Source organism: Gracilinanus agilis, chromosome 3, assembly GCF_016433145.1.
Source record: "Gracilinanus agilis isolate LMUSP501 chromosome 3, AgileGrace, whole genome shotgun sequence".
Lineage (NCBI taxonomy): Eukaryota > Metazoa > Chordata > Mammalia > Didelphimorphia > Didelphidae > Gracilinanus > Gracilinanus agilis.
The window spans coordinates 86,410,914-86,427,649 of NC_058132.1; the positions used below are offsets into that span (position 1 = coordinate 86,410,914).

The 16,736-nt window shown below is 45.3% G+C and overlaps 1 protein-coding gene across 1 annotated transcript; it reads right to left on the reverse strand.

Moving 5' to 3' along the window:
• Positions 1–1,749: 1,749 nt before the first annotated feature.
• On the reverse strand, positions 1,750–16,406 carry CCKBR (cholecystokinin B receptor). Its single transcript, XM_044665842.1, has 5 exons — positions 16,256–16,406; positions 3,992–4,243; positions 3,538–3,787; positions 2,739–2,926; positions 1,750–2,315 (listed from the first exon to the last, which is right to left on the reverse strand). The coding sequence occupies exons 1-5, from the start codon at positions 16,404–16,406 to the stop codon at positions 1,750–1,752; spliced, it is 1,407 nt and encodes a 468-aa protein (XP_044521777.1).
• Between the last annotated feature and the right edge of the window lie 330 nt (positions 16,407–16,736).

Below are 16,736 nucleotides of genomic sequence, written 5' to 3' on the forward strand. Positions count from 1 at the left end.
TTGTCTCTAAGAGTAGGAAATTGGTACATAGTAAACACAGCTTTTAAATTCATTCTGAGTCCAAGACCGGCACCACATACCTACTAAGTGTATTGTAAACTCTTAATTGTGATATAGTCAGCCCCCTCTGACTGGTATTCAAGATCCTTCAGTCTGATTAAAGTATATCTTTCCAATCTGATTTACTTCTGCTTCAGTATATAGTGGACCTGCTACTGCTCACTCTCTACTTTTGGTTCCTAGGATGCAGAGCGAAAGATACCTTCTTACAGACATCAGGGGGAGAATGGCTTTGGGTCCCAGGTGAGCCTGTCCTGGCATACCATGAACTCCATTAGGAAGATACAAGCTTGGCCCCTAGGTTAAATTTTATCCTGGCTGCCTAGTCTCCTGGCTGCTTAAATTGCTGCTACCAGCTCCCTTTCCTTAAGCCATGGAAGGTTTTAAGCAATAACAATGATTTACTTGGAAAAGAGAAATGCTGGTCATGTTTGTGAGAGGCAGCCAAAAAAGCTAACATCTTCTTAATGGCGAGAGTCCAAAGCCAGGGAGATTACAGTCCCACTGTTGGACTCTGCTTCTCTCTGACCGAATCTGGGGTATGAGCTCTAGGCACATTATTAAGGGCACTGGCCAATTGGGTAATATCCAGAAGAGGGCAATCAGGGAGAAGAGAGGACTGGAGACCACACCATTCAAGGACTAGTTGAAGGAACAAATAAAGATAGCAGATGCATTTTGTCAACCTTAAAGTGCCACAAAAATGATGGCTCATTATTAGTATTGAAGGACTGCGGATGTTTAGCCTATAAAGGGTTTTGAGGAAAGGAGGGTGGACATAGGCTTACTGTCTTCAAATGCTTGAAGAGTTTCCATGTGGATGAGAGATATGTATAGTGACTGGGCTGTATAGAGGAAGACATAACAGGGATGCTAGAGTGCATAAGGAGAAGAGATGTTTGGAATTATAGTGATGGGGGCAGGAAAAGGGGTCTTGAGTGGATCCTATCCTCCTTAGTCCCTATCCACTAGGGGCCTGAGTCTTCCTCACCATCTAGGTATGAGCCTTTCTGTAGTTTATAACCCTACAAAGGACACTGGGATCGGGGTCAGAGGCTAATTTTTTCCCTGTAGCTTCCTTGACATTAATGTGTCTTATGCATTTTCCTGGGCTCTGCAGTAAATGTAAGCTGGTGTTAGGGACTTGTGGCCTAACAGATAGAGGGCCTTAATTCAGGGCCAGGATGATCAGTGCGGACTGGGGACACATTCCCAGGCTGGGTACTGGGTCTACCCTGTGCACCCAGGGTCAGTGCTGCCTATGGGCTTCAGTGCAGAGGCAAGCGAAGTCCAGAAGAGTTTCTGGTGGGTCCGGGGGTCACTTATGCTACCTTAGAACCTTCCCAGGTAGGACTATGTCCCAGTGGGTGCAGCTACCTCTTGTCCAGGGAGGCCTTTCTTGTCTTGGGGTATATGATTTCTAGGAGTGTTATCCACGTCAAGACTGTTAGTCCTGCGGGACTTTACAGTTTGGGTTCAATGCCAGATTAGGACTTCCTATAGTCCCTAGGGGAGTGGTACCCATGCCATCCTGGGGTGGGAGTAGGGAGGCTCAGGCTCCCTATAATGGATACTCATCTTCCCCAAGGCAGAAGGTACCCTTTTCCCCAAGGCAGGAGAGTCAGTGTTTTTCTGGGTTGGTCTCATGTCTTTCTGAATATGACACAGACTGCACATCTTAGGATGCCCTCAGCCAGGACCCAGAGTGCTGACGGTTGTATAACTCAGACGAGACAGAGAGGTAGTAGGATGATCAAGTTCATGGTCATCCACTAGCCGAGGTCCTGCTCGAGTAACTCGGGCACGAGGTGGATGGGGTCGGCATCTAGCACAAGTGGCCATGCAGGCCTGACGGAAACGACGATGCATGAAGCAGTAGACAAGCGGATTGACACAGGCGGAAGCGTAGCTGAGTAGGTGGATGAAAGAGATAGGGGCTCCTGAGAGGGCACGATGGGCACCTTCCATGTCAAAGGCACGCCACGTGTTGGCACTGTACAAGGGCAGCCAGCACAAGAAGAACAGTCCCACGATCACCAGCAGCATCCGTACCACTCGCTTCTTGGCCTGCAGCTGAGCCTGGGCCTGAGCCGGCCGAGAGCTCACACTGGGTCCAGGGCCTCGGGTTTCCTTTCTAGAGGTAGTGGGTGTCAGTGCCGAGAGTTCCATTCCAGATTGTTCTGAGAGCAGATTCACATAGCAGCCATCCCCCTCCTGACCTGCAGATGCCTGGGCTCGGGGCCCATTGGAAAGTGCTATGCAGGGAAGGAAGGAATGAAATTAGGGTTGATATATGGATCCCAAACCCCACCTAGCCACCTGGTGTCCGGCTCTGAGAACCCTGGAGCTCCTGATATTTAACTGCCCTCTGACTCTGCTCTTCCTCTGACGCCTAATATAAGTAGGATCCTCGAGTCATTCTGTGTAGTGTTGGGAAGCAGAGGACCCAGACCTGGAGTGAAGCCAGCTCTGAAACTTACTCCCCTGAGTGTCTGTGGGGACTTGCCCTTCTGGGCTTCGCCTTCCTCCGTAAAACGACGTTGGATGACCTCTACAGTCCCTTCTAGCTCTACATCCAGTGACTGTTCTAGAACCGTGGCTCTGCCGAGGTGGCCTCTGCACCAAATCTACCTTTGATAGTTTATCCCCCGCTCCCCTCCCGCCCGACTCCTGCTAACCTGGGCTTGGCCCACCAGGTAATCCGCTATGTTTGTGGTCGCCATTGTGGCCTTGCTGCCCATGCCCGTGGCTCTGGCTCTGACTCTCGAAGCGGATCCCCAGGTAGAGCTCGCGGGAGATGAGACCATAAGCCACCGCCATGACAATGCCAGGTACAAAGAAGAGGAATAGTAGGAGCAACACCGACCTGTGGAGAGGGGCGGGGCCGGGTCAGCCCAACCATCCTATCACAGAGCGCCGACCTTGTCTGAGCCCCTCCCGCTTAGCGTCCCCAATCCAAGGCGTGCAGGGACACCTGTCTACTGTCGCATCCTCTGCCCGCTCCCCCAACCTCAACCAATTACGTAGCAGCTCGGGGACCTGCGCCTCTGCACTTGGGACCCACTCGCAGGGAGTCAGGGACGACTTAGGAAAGCGCCTGGGGAGCTGAGCATCTCTGACAAACCTGCGGCGAGGCCCACCCTCTGAGGTCTGAAACTTGCCACTTACATACCCAAGGCAATCCCGACTCAGTCATTGCGGGGGAGGGATCGCGGTGTGAAATCTGGAAGGGCATCAAGGACTGCCTCTGTGGTAGGGAGCTCAGTTCTACCCGGGCAGCTAATGAGGCCAACGTTGGAGTCTCAGTGAACTAGAGGACTAGGGAGCAGGGTCTGCCGGGATATGGAGCAGGGACCTGGGAGGGGCATTTTCTGGGCCGTAGGTGTACACTGGGAAGCCCGGGGAGGAAGGGCACTATGGGAACCGGTGGAGGCGTATCCCTGTGGGGAAGGCCGTTTTCAGAGGTTTGAGGCTTACCAAGCCTGGCGCGCCCGCACGCTGGGCCAGCTGTGTGTACATTGCAGTGCACGGGGGCTCACGGGCCGTACAACGGAGTACACGGGATAGGGAAGCATGAGCAACCCAGACAGAAGCCACGTGGCGACAATGACACGCGCTGCGTGGGAGCGTGTTTGCCACACGCGTGCCTGCAGAGGCCGGCAGATGGCGCTGTAGCGTTCTAAGGCGATGGCCACCAGGCTGAGGGTGGACACACTCACAGACACTCCTGGAGGAAAAGGGGGTGGGAGAGAAATGACCCCCATGACAACTAACCCTAAGGAGAACTTCAAATGACTCCAAACACTTCCTGCACCCCCAACCCTAGATCCTGGGGCATCCTGCAGCCTACCCAGTCCTGAGAACCTCCAAGTTCCCACATCCCTCTCTCCCCTCCCCAGGACACGTGATGCGGGCCAGGCTCCACGCTTACCCATGAGGTAGGCAACAGCCTTGCAGACCACAGTGCCAAAGATGAAGGTGCCCATGAGGTTGGGCAGGAGGGTGAAGGGCATACAGGCCACAGCCAGGAGCAGGTCACTGACAGCCAGGGAGAGCAGGAAGGCATTGGTGACTGTGCGGAGCCGCCGGCTTAGTCCCAGCACTGTGATGATCAGCACGTTTCCTCCCACGCTCAGCAGGAAAATAATGGCATACAGGGTCACCCTCACTGCCAGCTCCAGCTCTGGGACCCAGGAGAGACGGCAAGGGAGGGTGGTCAGAATCTGGTGGCTTGAGATCCCTTTATAAAATAACTCCAGCCCAGGACCCTTTCCTGACCCTCTTCATTTTGAAGGAATCCCCATGTACCTCTACTGAAATCCTATTCTGTTCAATTGAGAATTAAAACAACCAGGAAAAAAAAAGTGAGGGGTGGAAGGGTGGCACGATGAGAGAACAACTGTGGCTATTAAAAGCTGGTAATTAGACACTAATAATAATAAGCCTTCAAAGTTTATAAAGGACTTTACATAAGCAAGTTCAATTAATCTTTACAACTGCTCTGAGGGGTAGATGCTATAATTATCCCCATTTTACAGCCGAGGAAATAGAAAAACAAGTTAGATGAATTGCTTAAAAATTACACAGCTAGGTAAGTGAAGCAGGATTTGAATTCAGGTCTCTCCAGGTTCCAACTCTACCACTCTATTCAGTGCACTCCTTTGATGTTTCAGAGGTGAGGTCTTATTTGAGAGAATCAGAAGGCTAATCATGAAAGAAACTTTTCTCACCAGCAAGGAGTAGTGACCCTGAGGCAGCTTTTTCTCCCTTAAATTTGCCATTTGTAGAACTTCAAGCTAGAAAATAATGTTCAGAAACCATGTCTTCCAGGAGAGGGAGACAGAGATAAAAAAGCATTCTCCTTTTGGGAAGAAATGTTCTGGGAGTTATGGCCCTCCCTTTCAGAGCTAAAGAGCATAGGTGAGAAACCAAATTATCACCCTTATGGGTTGCAAATAGGTAGTTAGTTAATAGCTGGAGGAAAGCCTGTTGGGGCTTAGGGTGTGAAGAACTAACTAGAACTAAGAATATAGCTATTTCTCAGAGGCAATAAAGATGACATTTAAACTGTCACCTTACCACACAGAACTTTATAGTCTCTTAACTACACAGATTCTGCACACAGAAAACAGGACTGAAAGTTTGAAAGGGGCCTTCGAGATAACATAGTTGAAGAAACTGAAGTGCGGGGATATGAAACAACTTGCCCAGGATTGCACAGGTAGAGAGTATCAGCAAAAGGATTCCCACCCAGGTCCTCTATTTCCAAAGACCACGTTCTTTCCACTCAATAATTTGTGTTATAATTATTCATTTTTGTTATGTTTCCTCTACTAATGACCTCTGAAGATGGTGACCACCTCTACTTAACCATATCTCCTTAATATCTAGAAGATACCCCTGCACAAAAGCAGACCCAACTTTAAAAAATGTTTGTTGAACCAATGAAGGGAAGCCAATCATATGTTTATATTTAAACTTTGGGATGAAAATGGTACTTAAAATGATAGCCCAGTGTTGGAATTTTATTGGTCCTGCTTTAAATTTTAGATCTTGGCAATCCTGTCAGTTTAAGTAAAGAATTTTTAAAAGAAAAAATAAATAATGAGTATGCATCCAACCTTTTCAGGTTATCTTTAATGGGATACAAGGTAAGAAGCCAAGATGAATGGCCTAATGCAAGGAAGTATAGGAAACCCACTTAAAATTAGTAGCAGCTCCCTGGGTGGACTGCAGACATAGGCTTAAAGAACTCGTCCAAAGGAATAACCATTCAATTGTTATTCTTTTTTTTTGGAGCCCTTGCCTGTTTTCTCCTCTTCTACAGTCTATGGCAGGGGTCGGCAACCTTTTTGGCCGTGAGAGCCATAAATGCCACATTTTTTAAAATGTAATTTCATGAGAGCCGTTCAGTGCTCACAGTGCCGCTCCTGTAACAGCGCCTGAAAAAAATTTGACTTTATGGCTCCTGCAGAAAGAGCCACATCTGGCCCTCAAAAGAGCCAGATATGGCTCGAGAGCCATACGTTGCTGGCCCCTGGTCTATGGGTTAGAGTGTGCGGTTTGGATCTGCCCACAAGCTTGGACAATCTTTCTGTCAAGATACTTCTCTTAAGCCACATATCCATCCCAGTCAAACACTTTTAACTGTTTAAGCAGGTGTCTTTGGGAACTCTTTCTGCTCCACAGACTATGGACTATCCAAGGGTAAGCCCATGTTTCACTTCTCAGACAGCCAGGTTGCTGAGCTGTGTGCTTTGTGAAGGGAGTTATTGTGCATGTTATGAGTATGTATGCCGATGTTCCTCCACATTGCAAGGGCTGAGAGGAGCAAAGAAGTCAGCATATGTTGAGGTAACTAAGGAAAGCTTATCCACTGAATGAAGGAAGGGATATATGTGTGGATGAATTTGTGGCTAGGTCTGTAGATGGATGGATAGATGAGTAGATGTTGAGCATCATTGTGGGCCTGGGAAAAGCTATGAGGAATTCTTTAGAAATGAGTGAAGGTCTTGTAAAACTCAATACAGGGGCAGACAGGTGGCTCTGTGGGTAGAGATCCAGGTCTAGAAATGAGAGGTCCTGTGTTCAAATCTGATCTCAGACACTTCCTAGCTGTGTGACATTAGGCAAGCTATTTAAACCCAATTGCCTAGCTCTTACTGCCCTTCTGCCTTGGAACAGATACTTGGTAGGTATTGACTTTAAGATAGAAAGTAAGGGCTTAAAAAAAAACCTCTACAAATTATAATGTTACTCAGCCAGGATTTTAGTGAGACTGGTTTGTGATGGCTTAAAGGGAGCTAAGAATGCAGAGAAGTAGTGACTCAGGGGTAATATTACATTACTACATGAAGAGTTTTGGGGCAACATCTACCCCTTACCTCCTCTATTCATCTTATGTCCACACCATACTCCTCTACTCATACTTTCCCATTCTTCCTCTTCCTCCTTCTTATAATTAATACTAGGTGGGGGGCAGCTGGGTGGCTCAGTGGATTGAGAGCCAGACCTAGAGACGGGAGGTCCTAGGTTCAAATCTGGTCTCAGACACTTCCCAGCTGTGTGACCCTGGGCAAATCACTTGACCCCCATCGCCTAGCCTTTATCACTCTTCTGCCTTGGAGCCAATACTCTAAGATGGAAGGTAAGGGTTAAAAAAAAAGAGAGAATTAATGCTAAGTATTGGTTCCAAGGCAGAAAAGCAGTAAGGGCTAGGAATTTGGGGTTTTGTGACTTGTTCAGGGTCACACAGCTAGGAAGAGTCAAGGTCATATTTGAACCCAAGGCCTCTCAACTCCAGGCCTGACAGTCTATCTATGAGCCACCTAGCTCCACCCCTTAATTCTTTCTCAGGGTGGGAAAAGGGATGCAAATTCAGGGCATCTCAGTTCTATGTAGCATTCTGCAGTGTGGTCAGCATTGCTCCAGCACTTAGTATAGTGCTTGGCACATAGTAGGTACTTGATAAATGCTAGTTGACTGTTTCTATCCAAAGGTAGGGCAAGGGAGAGAAGAAAGCCTGAGTAGTGAAGAAACGTCGGGAAAATTGGTGTGAAGGTAGGAGGGGCAGGAAGAATAAGGAGGGAGACAAGGATGGGAGGAAAGTGAAAAGAGATGGGGGAATAATGAGCTTGTGAGAACAAGGTTGAGAGTGAGGGTGAGAATAGTAAGGAGAGTAGGAGGAGAAAGGAAGGTAGCAAAGAAGAAAAATGTGAAGGGAAGAGAACATTCAATAAATAGTGATGACAAGAGAGGAGACCTAAGAAGATATTGGAAAGATACTTGCATTGATGAGATTCTGGAGAAGGGAAGAGAAAAGGCTGAATATAGAACCTCGAGGATCAATTACATTTAATGGCATGCAGAGGAAGAGGAACCAAGAGAGACGAAGGAAAGTTTATTGCGGTGGGGAGAGACCCAGGAAAGCTTAGAGTTAGGAAGCTCAAACATGACAGGAAACCCAATTAGGGATGATCTCCTGTGACATGCTGTAGAGAGCGGTTTAGGAGCATCAAGAAGTGGAGACAATGAAGCCAAGCCCATATGCTGGAAATAAGGTATGGATAGGGATAGGACCCTTTCCCTCATTCCCTGCCTCCTACATTCAAACCCACAAAGATGCTCTGGAGATTAAGAAACTTGTGAGGATGAGAAAAGCATGAGAGAGGTGATGCAGACAGATCCTTACCTGGACTAAGCCAAGAAAGGACTCAGGAGAACAGTTCAGCAGATCCTGAAGCAGCAGCAGTTATATATACTCTAGGAGTGGTAACATAACACTTTTTTTCAAGTTGGTTTTTATCAGAAAAGCTAAAGAGCAAACAGGGTAGCCAGATTGCCACTGTGGAGAGTGTTGAGTCTATGGTAAGGTCAGAGTGAGAGAGGGGTTGGTGTGATGACAAGATTTTCTAGAGTCAGAGATGGGGTGGGATGGGGAGGGAGATTTGATTTTAAGTTCCTTGAGAGCAGAAGCTGTAGAGTCTCTCTTTTTTGCATCCAAAGCAATAAGCACATAGTAGGTATTTAATAAATGTTTATTGAAGTAAAATGTCAGACCTGGCAGAGGGCTTAGAGGAGATTCTTGAACTTTTTGTGTCATGTTCCCCTCTGGCATTCTACTGAAGCCTCCTTTTTCAGAATTATGTTTTTGACTACATAAAACAAAATGCATACAATAACAAAGGAAATCAATTATATCAAAATACTAAAAGTTCCAAGTTCTCAGACCCTCCTGAAATCTATCTGTAGGTCTTTTGGGGGGTCCTTGGATACCAGGTTGAGAATCCCTGCCTTGGAGAATATCTTATCCAATATTTCCAAAATCGTTCCTTAGGAAGTGAATGGGGTACAATAAGAAAATGTAAACATTCATGGTATTTTCCCTCCAAAATAGGAATATTAAATGATATGTCAAAATAATAATAGGTCCCATTTCTTTAACATTTTAAGGTTTACAAACCATTTTCTTCAAAACATTCTGGTAGATTTGGATTTATGGACTATGGCTGAAAATATAGGAATGATGGGCTCTTGGCCGAGGATAAAGTACACCTAATGAGGACTGCTTGAAATATATTTGCCTGGAGTCTTGTAAATCTAATCAAGATGGCTTTAAATTGAAAAGAAGACAGGGAGAAAACTGCATGTACACACATACACACACACATCTACCAAACAACACACCACAGAGAGGAAAAGTAATTCATAGAACACAATATCCAAGGAAAGGGTCACCAATAAAACTCATGACCTCAGATGTCTCTACACAAATTCACAAAGTATTGGAAATAAACTGAGGGTGAATGAGAGATGCTAATACAAGGAGGCAAATCTGACCTGATCGCTGTCATTAAGAGCTGATTAGGATAGGGCTGTTGGCTGGAGTATGGCTATGGCAAGGTTCCATGTGATTCTAAATGAATAGAATTAATCAGAGGCGGTAAAACGGGATTATTTATTAAGAGCATGCACTTATATGACTAAATCCAGGACTTGGAAAGAACATGGAAAGAAGAGCATTTGGATGCGAATTAATGAAAGCACAAAACCACATTGCTATGAACATCTATAGACAACCAGGGCAGAAGGAGGAAATAGAGAAAATGTTTGGAAAATAAGGCACAAACCTGGGATGGCAGCATATATTTGTAATGATAGGAAGACTTTGATTACTGTAATGTTTGTTGGAGCCCTTTCTCTACCATGGCAGAATGGTTGATAAATGCTTGATTTGCCTTAATGGGAAAAATCATTCTATAACTGGTTGAGGAAGTGACTAGGAAAACCATTATTTTGAGCCAAATTCTGACTGACAAGGAGGAAATAATTGCTTGAAGCAGGAATGATAGGACTCTTTGGAGCAAGTAGCTATTCCATCTTTTTTTTTTTTTTTTTTGGATAAGGTCAGTAGGGAGACTTCTAGGCACAATATATCTAGATTTAAACAAAGCATTTGACAAAGTTTCTCAAGTTATGTTTCTGAACAAAATGGAGAAGTGGGTTAAATGTCAGTACTATTAGGGTAGATTCAGGAATTTGTTGAACAATGAACGAAACTTGAAAAGTGATTATTTTTATTTTCTTATTTAAAAAATATCTGACTGTCTGCCTTAGAATCAATACTAAGTATTAGTTCCAAAGCAGAAGAGTGGTGAGGACTAGGCAATTAAGGTTAAGTGACTTGCCCAGGGTCACACAGCTAGGAAGTGTCTGATGCCAGAATTAAACCCAGGACTTCCCATCTCAAGGTCTGATGCTCTAGCCACTGAGCCACTTAGCTACTGCCCCCCAAAAGTAATTATTTATGGATTTGTGTCAAGTTAGGGTAAGGTGATTAGGATAAAGATAAATATTTTTTAAGTGACTATGTGCCAGGGAGTATGCTAAGTACTTTATAAATATTATCTCATTTGATTCTCACATAAACTTTGGAAGGCAGGTACTATTATTATTCCCATTTTACAGTTGAGGAAAGTGAGGCAGAGGTTTAGTGACCTACCCAGGGTCTTACAACTCATAAATATATAAGGCTGGATTTGAACTCAGGTTTCTTGATTAGTCTTTGTGCCATTCAACATTTTTATCAATAAAACATGGACGAAGTTACAAATGATTATCAGATTCACAAATAACACAGATCTTGGAGGAATAACAAACATATTGGATGACACATGAGGATCTAAAAAGATCTGAGTAGATTAGAATGATGAACCAAATCTATTGAGAGGAAGTCTGATAGGAACAGATATAATATCCTATTTTTGGATTTGAAAAGTCAACTTAATAGGTACATAACATCACTAAATACTGGTTTGTCTGAAAGTGATGCTGGGAGTTTTAATGTATTTTAAGGTCAATATCAGTCAACAGAAGGACATGGCAGTCAAAAAAAAATCTCATGTGAATCCACAGAAGTATAATGCCCAATACAGGGGACATAATAATTGGGTTATAGTTCTGCATGGACAGATCATGTCTAGAGTATTGCACTTGTTTTTTTGTGCCAGATTTTAGGAAGAATATTTATATGTCAGAACAGAAGTACCAAACATGTGGTCTGCAGGCCTAGGAGTCTCCCTGGAATGGTCTGAATTGGATGAAAATGTAATTGGGAAATATTTAATGAAATGCATAAAAATACAATAAATCATAGATAACGTTTATTTGTGGTTTTCTAAGTCAATATGTGCCCACAAGGATTCTTAGGTATAGTTTTGTGGCCCTCTGTCATTTCTGAGTTTGACACCACTGAATTAGTGTGTCCACAGTGGCTGGGTGATTGGAGACCAGGGGATTAAACAATTGGTTGAAAGAACTGGGGATGTTTAGTTTGGAGAAGAGAACAGGAGATATGATTGCTAAGAGCTTGAAGAGCTGTCACATGGAAGAGAAATTAAACTTGTTATGCTTAGCTCTAGAGATTAGCATTATGATCAGTGGGTGGAATCTGCTGAGAAGCAAAATTTAATTTGATGTAAGGAAAAATTTTCTGTTAAGAGGTTTTCAAAAGTAGAATGGGATGCTTTGGGAGGTAATGAGTTCTCTTTCACCAGAGGTCTTCAAGTGGAAAGGTTGTTTTATTTTTTATCTTTCATTAGGGATATAATAGAAGAATTACTTTCTTGTAGGTTGGACTAGATGGCCTTTGAGATCCCTTCCAACTCTGAGATTATGTGATTATCATCATATCAAAGATGAGAAAACTGAGGTTGTCCATAGTCACAAAACCAGTAAGTATCAGGGCTGAAAGCCTCAATAGGTCATAGATGAAGAGCTAGAAAAGATCTCAAATGTCATCTAGACCAACTATTTCATTTCACAGAGGAAAAAACAGGCTTGTCAAAATTAACTGACTTATTCATTCATATAGAATCTGAGCAGAAGAGGCAGGATCTGAATCCAGGCCCTGGGATTCTAGAGCCTTAGTTCTTTCTTGCTAAGCAACCTGAAGTCTAGAGTTTCTTCCTTTGCACTTCAGTGCCATTCTAAAAGCACTGTATGAGATAAATTTTCATTGTGAAAATAGGTTTTGTTTTCTGTATTTTCCTCTAAAACTACTCCTGTTCCTTCGACAAGCATACTTGGGTTCTACCAATATGCTAACAGCCAGTGTATCATAGAGGACAAACCACCGGACTTGGGGGGAGGGGGGAAGGATCTTGATTTGAAGCTTTTCTCGGAATCTTTCTGGTTCTTCAATCCTTGTCAAAATGCTTGTTTCCTCATCAATCAATCCATTAATTAGATTTTTTTAAACCCTTAATTTCTGTCCTAAAATCAATACTATGTATTGGTTCTAGGACAGAAGACCAATAAAGACTAGGCAATGGGTGTTAAGTGACTTGCTCAGGGTCACACAGCTAGGAAGTGTCTGAGGTCATATTTGAACCTGGGCCCTTCTGTCTCTAGGCCTGGCTCTCAATCCACTGAGCCACCCAGCTGCCCCCTATTAATAAGAATTTTTTAAATACTTATTACTACAGGATAGGTACCAGGCTAAGAATTAACAACACACATATGAAGTGAAACAATTCCTGCTTTCAAGGAGTTCATACTCATTTTTTTTAAATGGTGGTAATAATATTTGCCTTATTTGCATTCTAGTTATGAGAAAATACTTTGTAAAACTTGGAAACTATATAAATGTGAATTATAATTTTTGGAATGATGTTTCAAGCCCCAAATGTCCAACTCCTTTTCTCTTTGGAACTTCCCTCATTGTACAGATGGGGAAACAAAAGTTCAGAAGGCATGGTGACTTACCCAAGGTCATGTAACAAGTTAGTGACAATGCAGTAGTAAAGGATTTTTAATCATGCCTCTAAATGCTTATTTCTTGTGTGACCTTGAGCATGTCATTTATCCCAGATAGAACTCCATCTCCCTATTCACAAAATGGGGCTAGGGATGGACTAAGTGATGCCTGAGGTCCCTCCTGGATTTGGATCTGTGATGCTAAGATCTTTGCAGCAAAATGAAGCAGCTGCAATGTCAGAGCAGTTTTCTCCAGCAGCTGAAGAAGTGACTAAGGGGACCAAGTTGGAAAGGACTTTCCTCTGGAAAGGAGAAGGGGATTAGGGAAAGCAGAATGACAAAGTGGAAGGGTAGAAGGGAGGGAGAAAACAGGCAGATCAAGGGAGGGAGACCACCAGCTCCAGTGGTCAAATGCAGTTTAATTTCCCACTAGGACATCTTAGAACACATAGGAAGAAGCAGGGACTCCAAGGCAGGGCTTGGCCTGGGAAGAGAGAAGCTATGTTTCTTCCTCTGACCCTCCCTAGCCCCAGCTCTGTTCATCAGGGCTGATGGCCAAAGCAAGTTTGAATTCCAGCTTAAACTGAGTATAGGTACGGGGGGGGGGATCTCCCCTTTTTCCATTAGCTGAATGAAGCTACTGGCTTACACTTGGGCCTTATTTCTAAGTCATCCTGCCTTCCTGTCACCTATGTCACCCTCTCTTCCAGTTCTTTCTATTCTCTCTTGCCCTAACCCCACTCCATCTCCCAGGGTCCCTCTACCCCTCACACTCACACACACCCTCACATAAATGCCCACTCCTCTATCCCTTTGACCACCCCCTTCCTCTGCACGTGCTCTCCTATATAAACACTCACATCCCCCTAGCTTAGTCATCTTCCTTTCCTCTCTTTCTCATACACATACTCCTCCATTTCAGAACCCCCATTACGATAATGATCCCCAGTTTAGTCTTACCTCTCTCCCCCATTCTCTTTCTCTCTCCCCTTCTCTCTCCCTCTCCCTCCCATTCTCTCTCTCCCATTCTCTCTATGCCCCTCCCTTTCTCTCTCTTTCTCTCTCCCCTCTCCTTCCTTACCTCCCTCTCCCCCTCTCTCTCCATCTCTCTCTCCCATTCTCTCTCCCTCCCCTCCCCTCCCCTCCTTCCCTGTCCATATCCCTCCCTTCTTCCCTCCCTCTCTCTGACACACACACACACACACACACACACACACACACACACACACACATACATAGTCCTCCACCTCGAAAACCCTCCCAAACACTCTCATACACACATTCTCCCAGCTTAGTTCCCTCTCTTTCTTTCTCATACACACTCCTCAGTTCTCTCTTATGCCCCCATAAGCACACTCTTCTCCCTCCTGCACACACAGCCTCTTCTGTTTTTCTCTTTCTCACACACATATTGTCTTTATTATTTCACAGGTGGTCCTATCAGTACTCAAGAGGAAATGCTTAAATGACTTCTGATATTGCTTAAAAATCAGACATCCTCTCATGAGGTCTTCTAAGCACTGTTTCTCTTCTCCAGGGGTATTTTTTTTTATCTGAGAAATTTTAAATGTGGAAACCCCCTGGTCTCTAAGTCACAGTGGTGAGAATTGCCTGGGCTACTAAGAAGTCATATGACTTACTTGACCCTGGTCACACAGCTAGTCTTTGTCAGAAGCAATATTTGAACCGAGGTTTTTCTAACTCTAAGACTGGCCTTCTATCCTCTAGTCCAGGGTACTATCTATTATTGGCATCACCTTTAAGGTTGGCAAACAAAGTGCCATGTAATCTGCATGACAGTCCTGTGAAGTGGGAACTTCAGATACTGTTTTCCTCATTTGGGGCTACCCACTGATTCAGCGCTTTAAAGGATTTTCCAGTTCCTCTAGTTCAATTCACTTATTATATAGATGAGAAAATTGAGGCCTAGAGTGGCTGAATCATTTGACAAAGGACACTTATTGGATAGTGTCATAGGCAGGATTCCTATCAAGCCTCTTCTAATTCCAAGTCCACCATATTGTGCTGGTTGGGCGTTAGCAGAGGCATGTCATGGAAGCAAGGGCGATCCTGTGAGGATCTCTGGCCAAAGTGGTTCTTGGACCAAAAAAAAAAAAAAAAAAAAAAAAAAAAAAAAAATTGAAAGCTCCCAGTCTGACTCTCCATCTCGGTATTTTTCCTCTATCTTCGTCTCTCTGAGTAACTGATTTATTATTTCTGTTTGTATCACAGGGCATATGTAACACTTTTATGATTTTCAAAGTTTTTACCATTCATTCATTCATGCAAACATCCATTCAGTAAGGGAGATATTTGTCCTGGGAAAGTATATACATTCTAGACATGGAGATAAGAAATCAAGAATCAAGTACAAATTAATGACTCAATTTATGTATGCCCCTAAGGATTCCCAAATGAAGGGCAGGAACAGAGTGGAGTCAAACAGGGAAGAAGGCACCTTGGAAAAGGTGACTCAGGTCTTCCAGGCAGTGAAGGCCATTGATTGAAGATGAAAGGCTCTAGGGGTAGCCAAGAGGCCAGGGGGTCTGTGGAAGGTAGAAGGGGGCACCAGGGTGGGGGTAAGGATCAGCTGGTGACAGAAAGTCCAGTATCCTGAGGTGGATAAAGGGGTGTGGCAGGGATGCCACAGTGGTCTGTGGGGAGATGGACACATAGTGAGAAGGAAGACCAAGAAGCCAGGGGAGATGAGGAGGAGGAAGAGATTTTGAATGAGGAATTTGAGGGAACAGAGCTAGGAGTAACAGGAGTGTATGTGAGAAGAATCAGCAGTCTTGGAATGGGGATGGGGTGGGCAACAGACCTGCTTTTTGTGGAGACAGACTGCTGGGGGAAGGGAGAGAACAGGACATGGTCAGGGAGTGGGGTCAGTTTAGGGAGACTCCAGTAGGAGAAATGTTTTGAGGAAAGACCTGGAGAGAAGGGTCCCAGGTCTCGGAGGGAGAGAGTAGGAACCATTTGGAGTTCAATGAACAGAAGTGTTCCATCCTCCTGGCCTCCAGCGCCTCCACAGCTCTGGCAGCTTCTTAGGCTCAATACTAGATTTAACATGTACTCCATTTGGGCCCTAAACACAGAAGGTTTCTAAGTCCTTGCAGATCAAGAGTTTTCTTTATGGGGTTAGTCCTCTTATCATGGACTAACCCCATCTTACCCCTTTTGCGCACAAATAGTCCCCGAATTCTCTTTGCCAGGCTTGCCACCCTACCCCTGCTCTCCCCTCACCCACCCTCAGGGTCTTAGGCTCTCTATTCTGCCCCTTGTTCTCGGGGCACCAGGTGGAAGGGACAGGTAGAGGAAGTTGGGGAAGGGAGAGACAGGCAATGGGGTTTGGACTGCAAAGGGACAGGGTCCTAGGTGGAGGAGACAGAGGAATGGGAGAGAAGCGGAGCAAGGAACACTGAAGAAGGGGAATACTTACCTCGGGGTGTCCTGCTGGCTCCAGAGCCTCCTCGGGGAGATTCGCAGCTACTATTGGCACTGCCGTTAGCACTGCTGTTAGGGGCCAGGGGACCCGGGCTGCACTGGGACGCTAGCTCCAGCGAGCTCCGATTCTGCCCCAGCAGCTCCATGGCCCCGAGGTGAAGGCGAGCCTGGGACAAGACCCCCCGCTGCCTCGGATCTTCGGGGTCCGCTTCTCACCGGTTCCACCTGCTCCCGCGCCCGCTGTTTCTGTGCCCCCGAACCGGCCCCTCTAGTGTGTCCGCTCCGCCCTCTGCCTCCGGCCAGCACCTTGCGCTCCCACGCGGACCTCTCTCCCTCCCTCCCTCTGTCCCTCAGTCCCTCAGTCCCTCCCTTTCTTGTCTCTCACCCAGGCTCTGCGCGTGCCTCTTTCCCCGTTTCTCTAATCCTGGGTCTCTCCTTGACTCCCTGCAAATCTTTATCCTCGGGCTTCTCCCCGT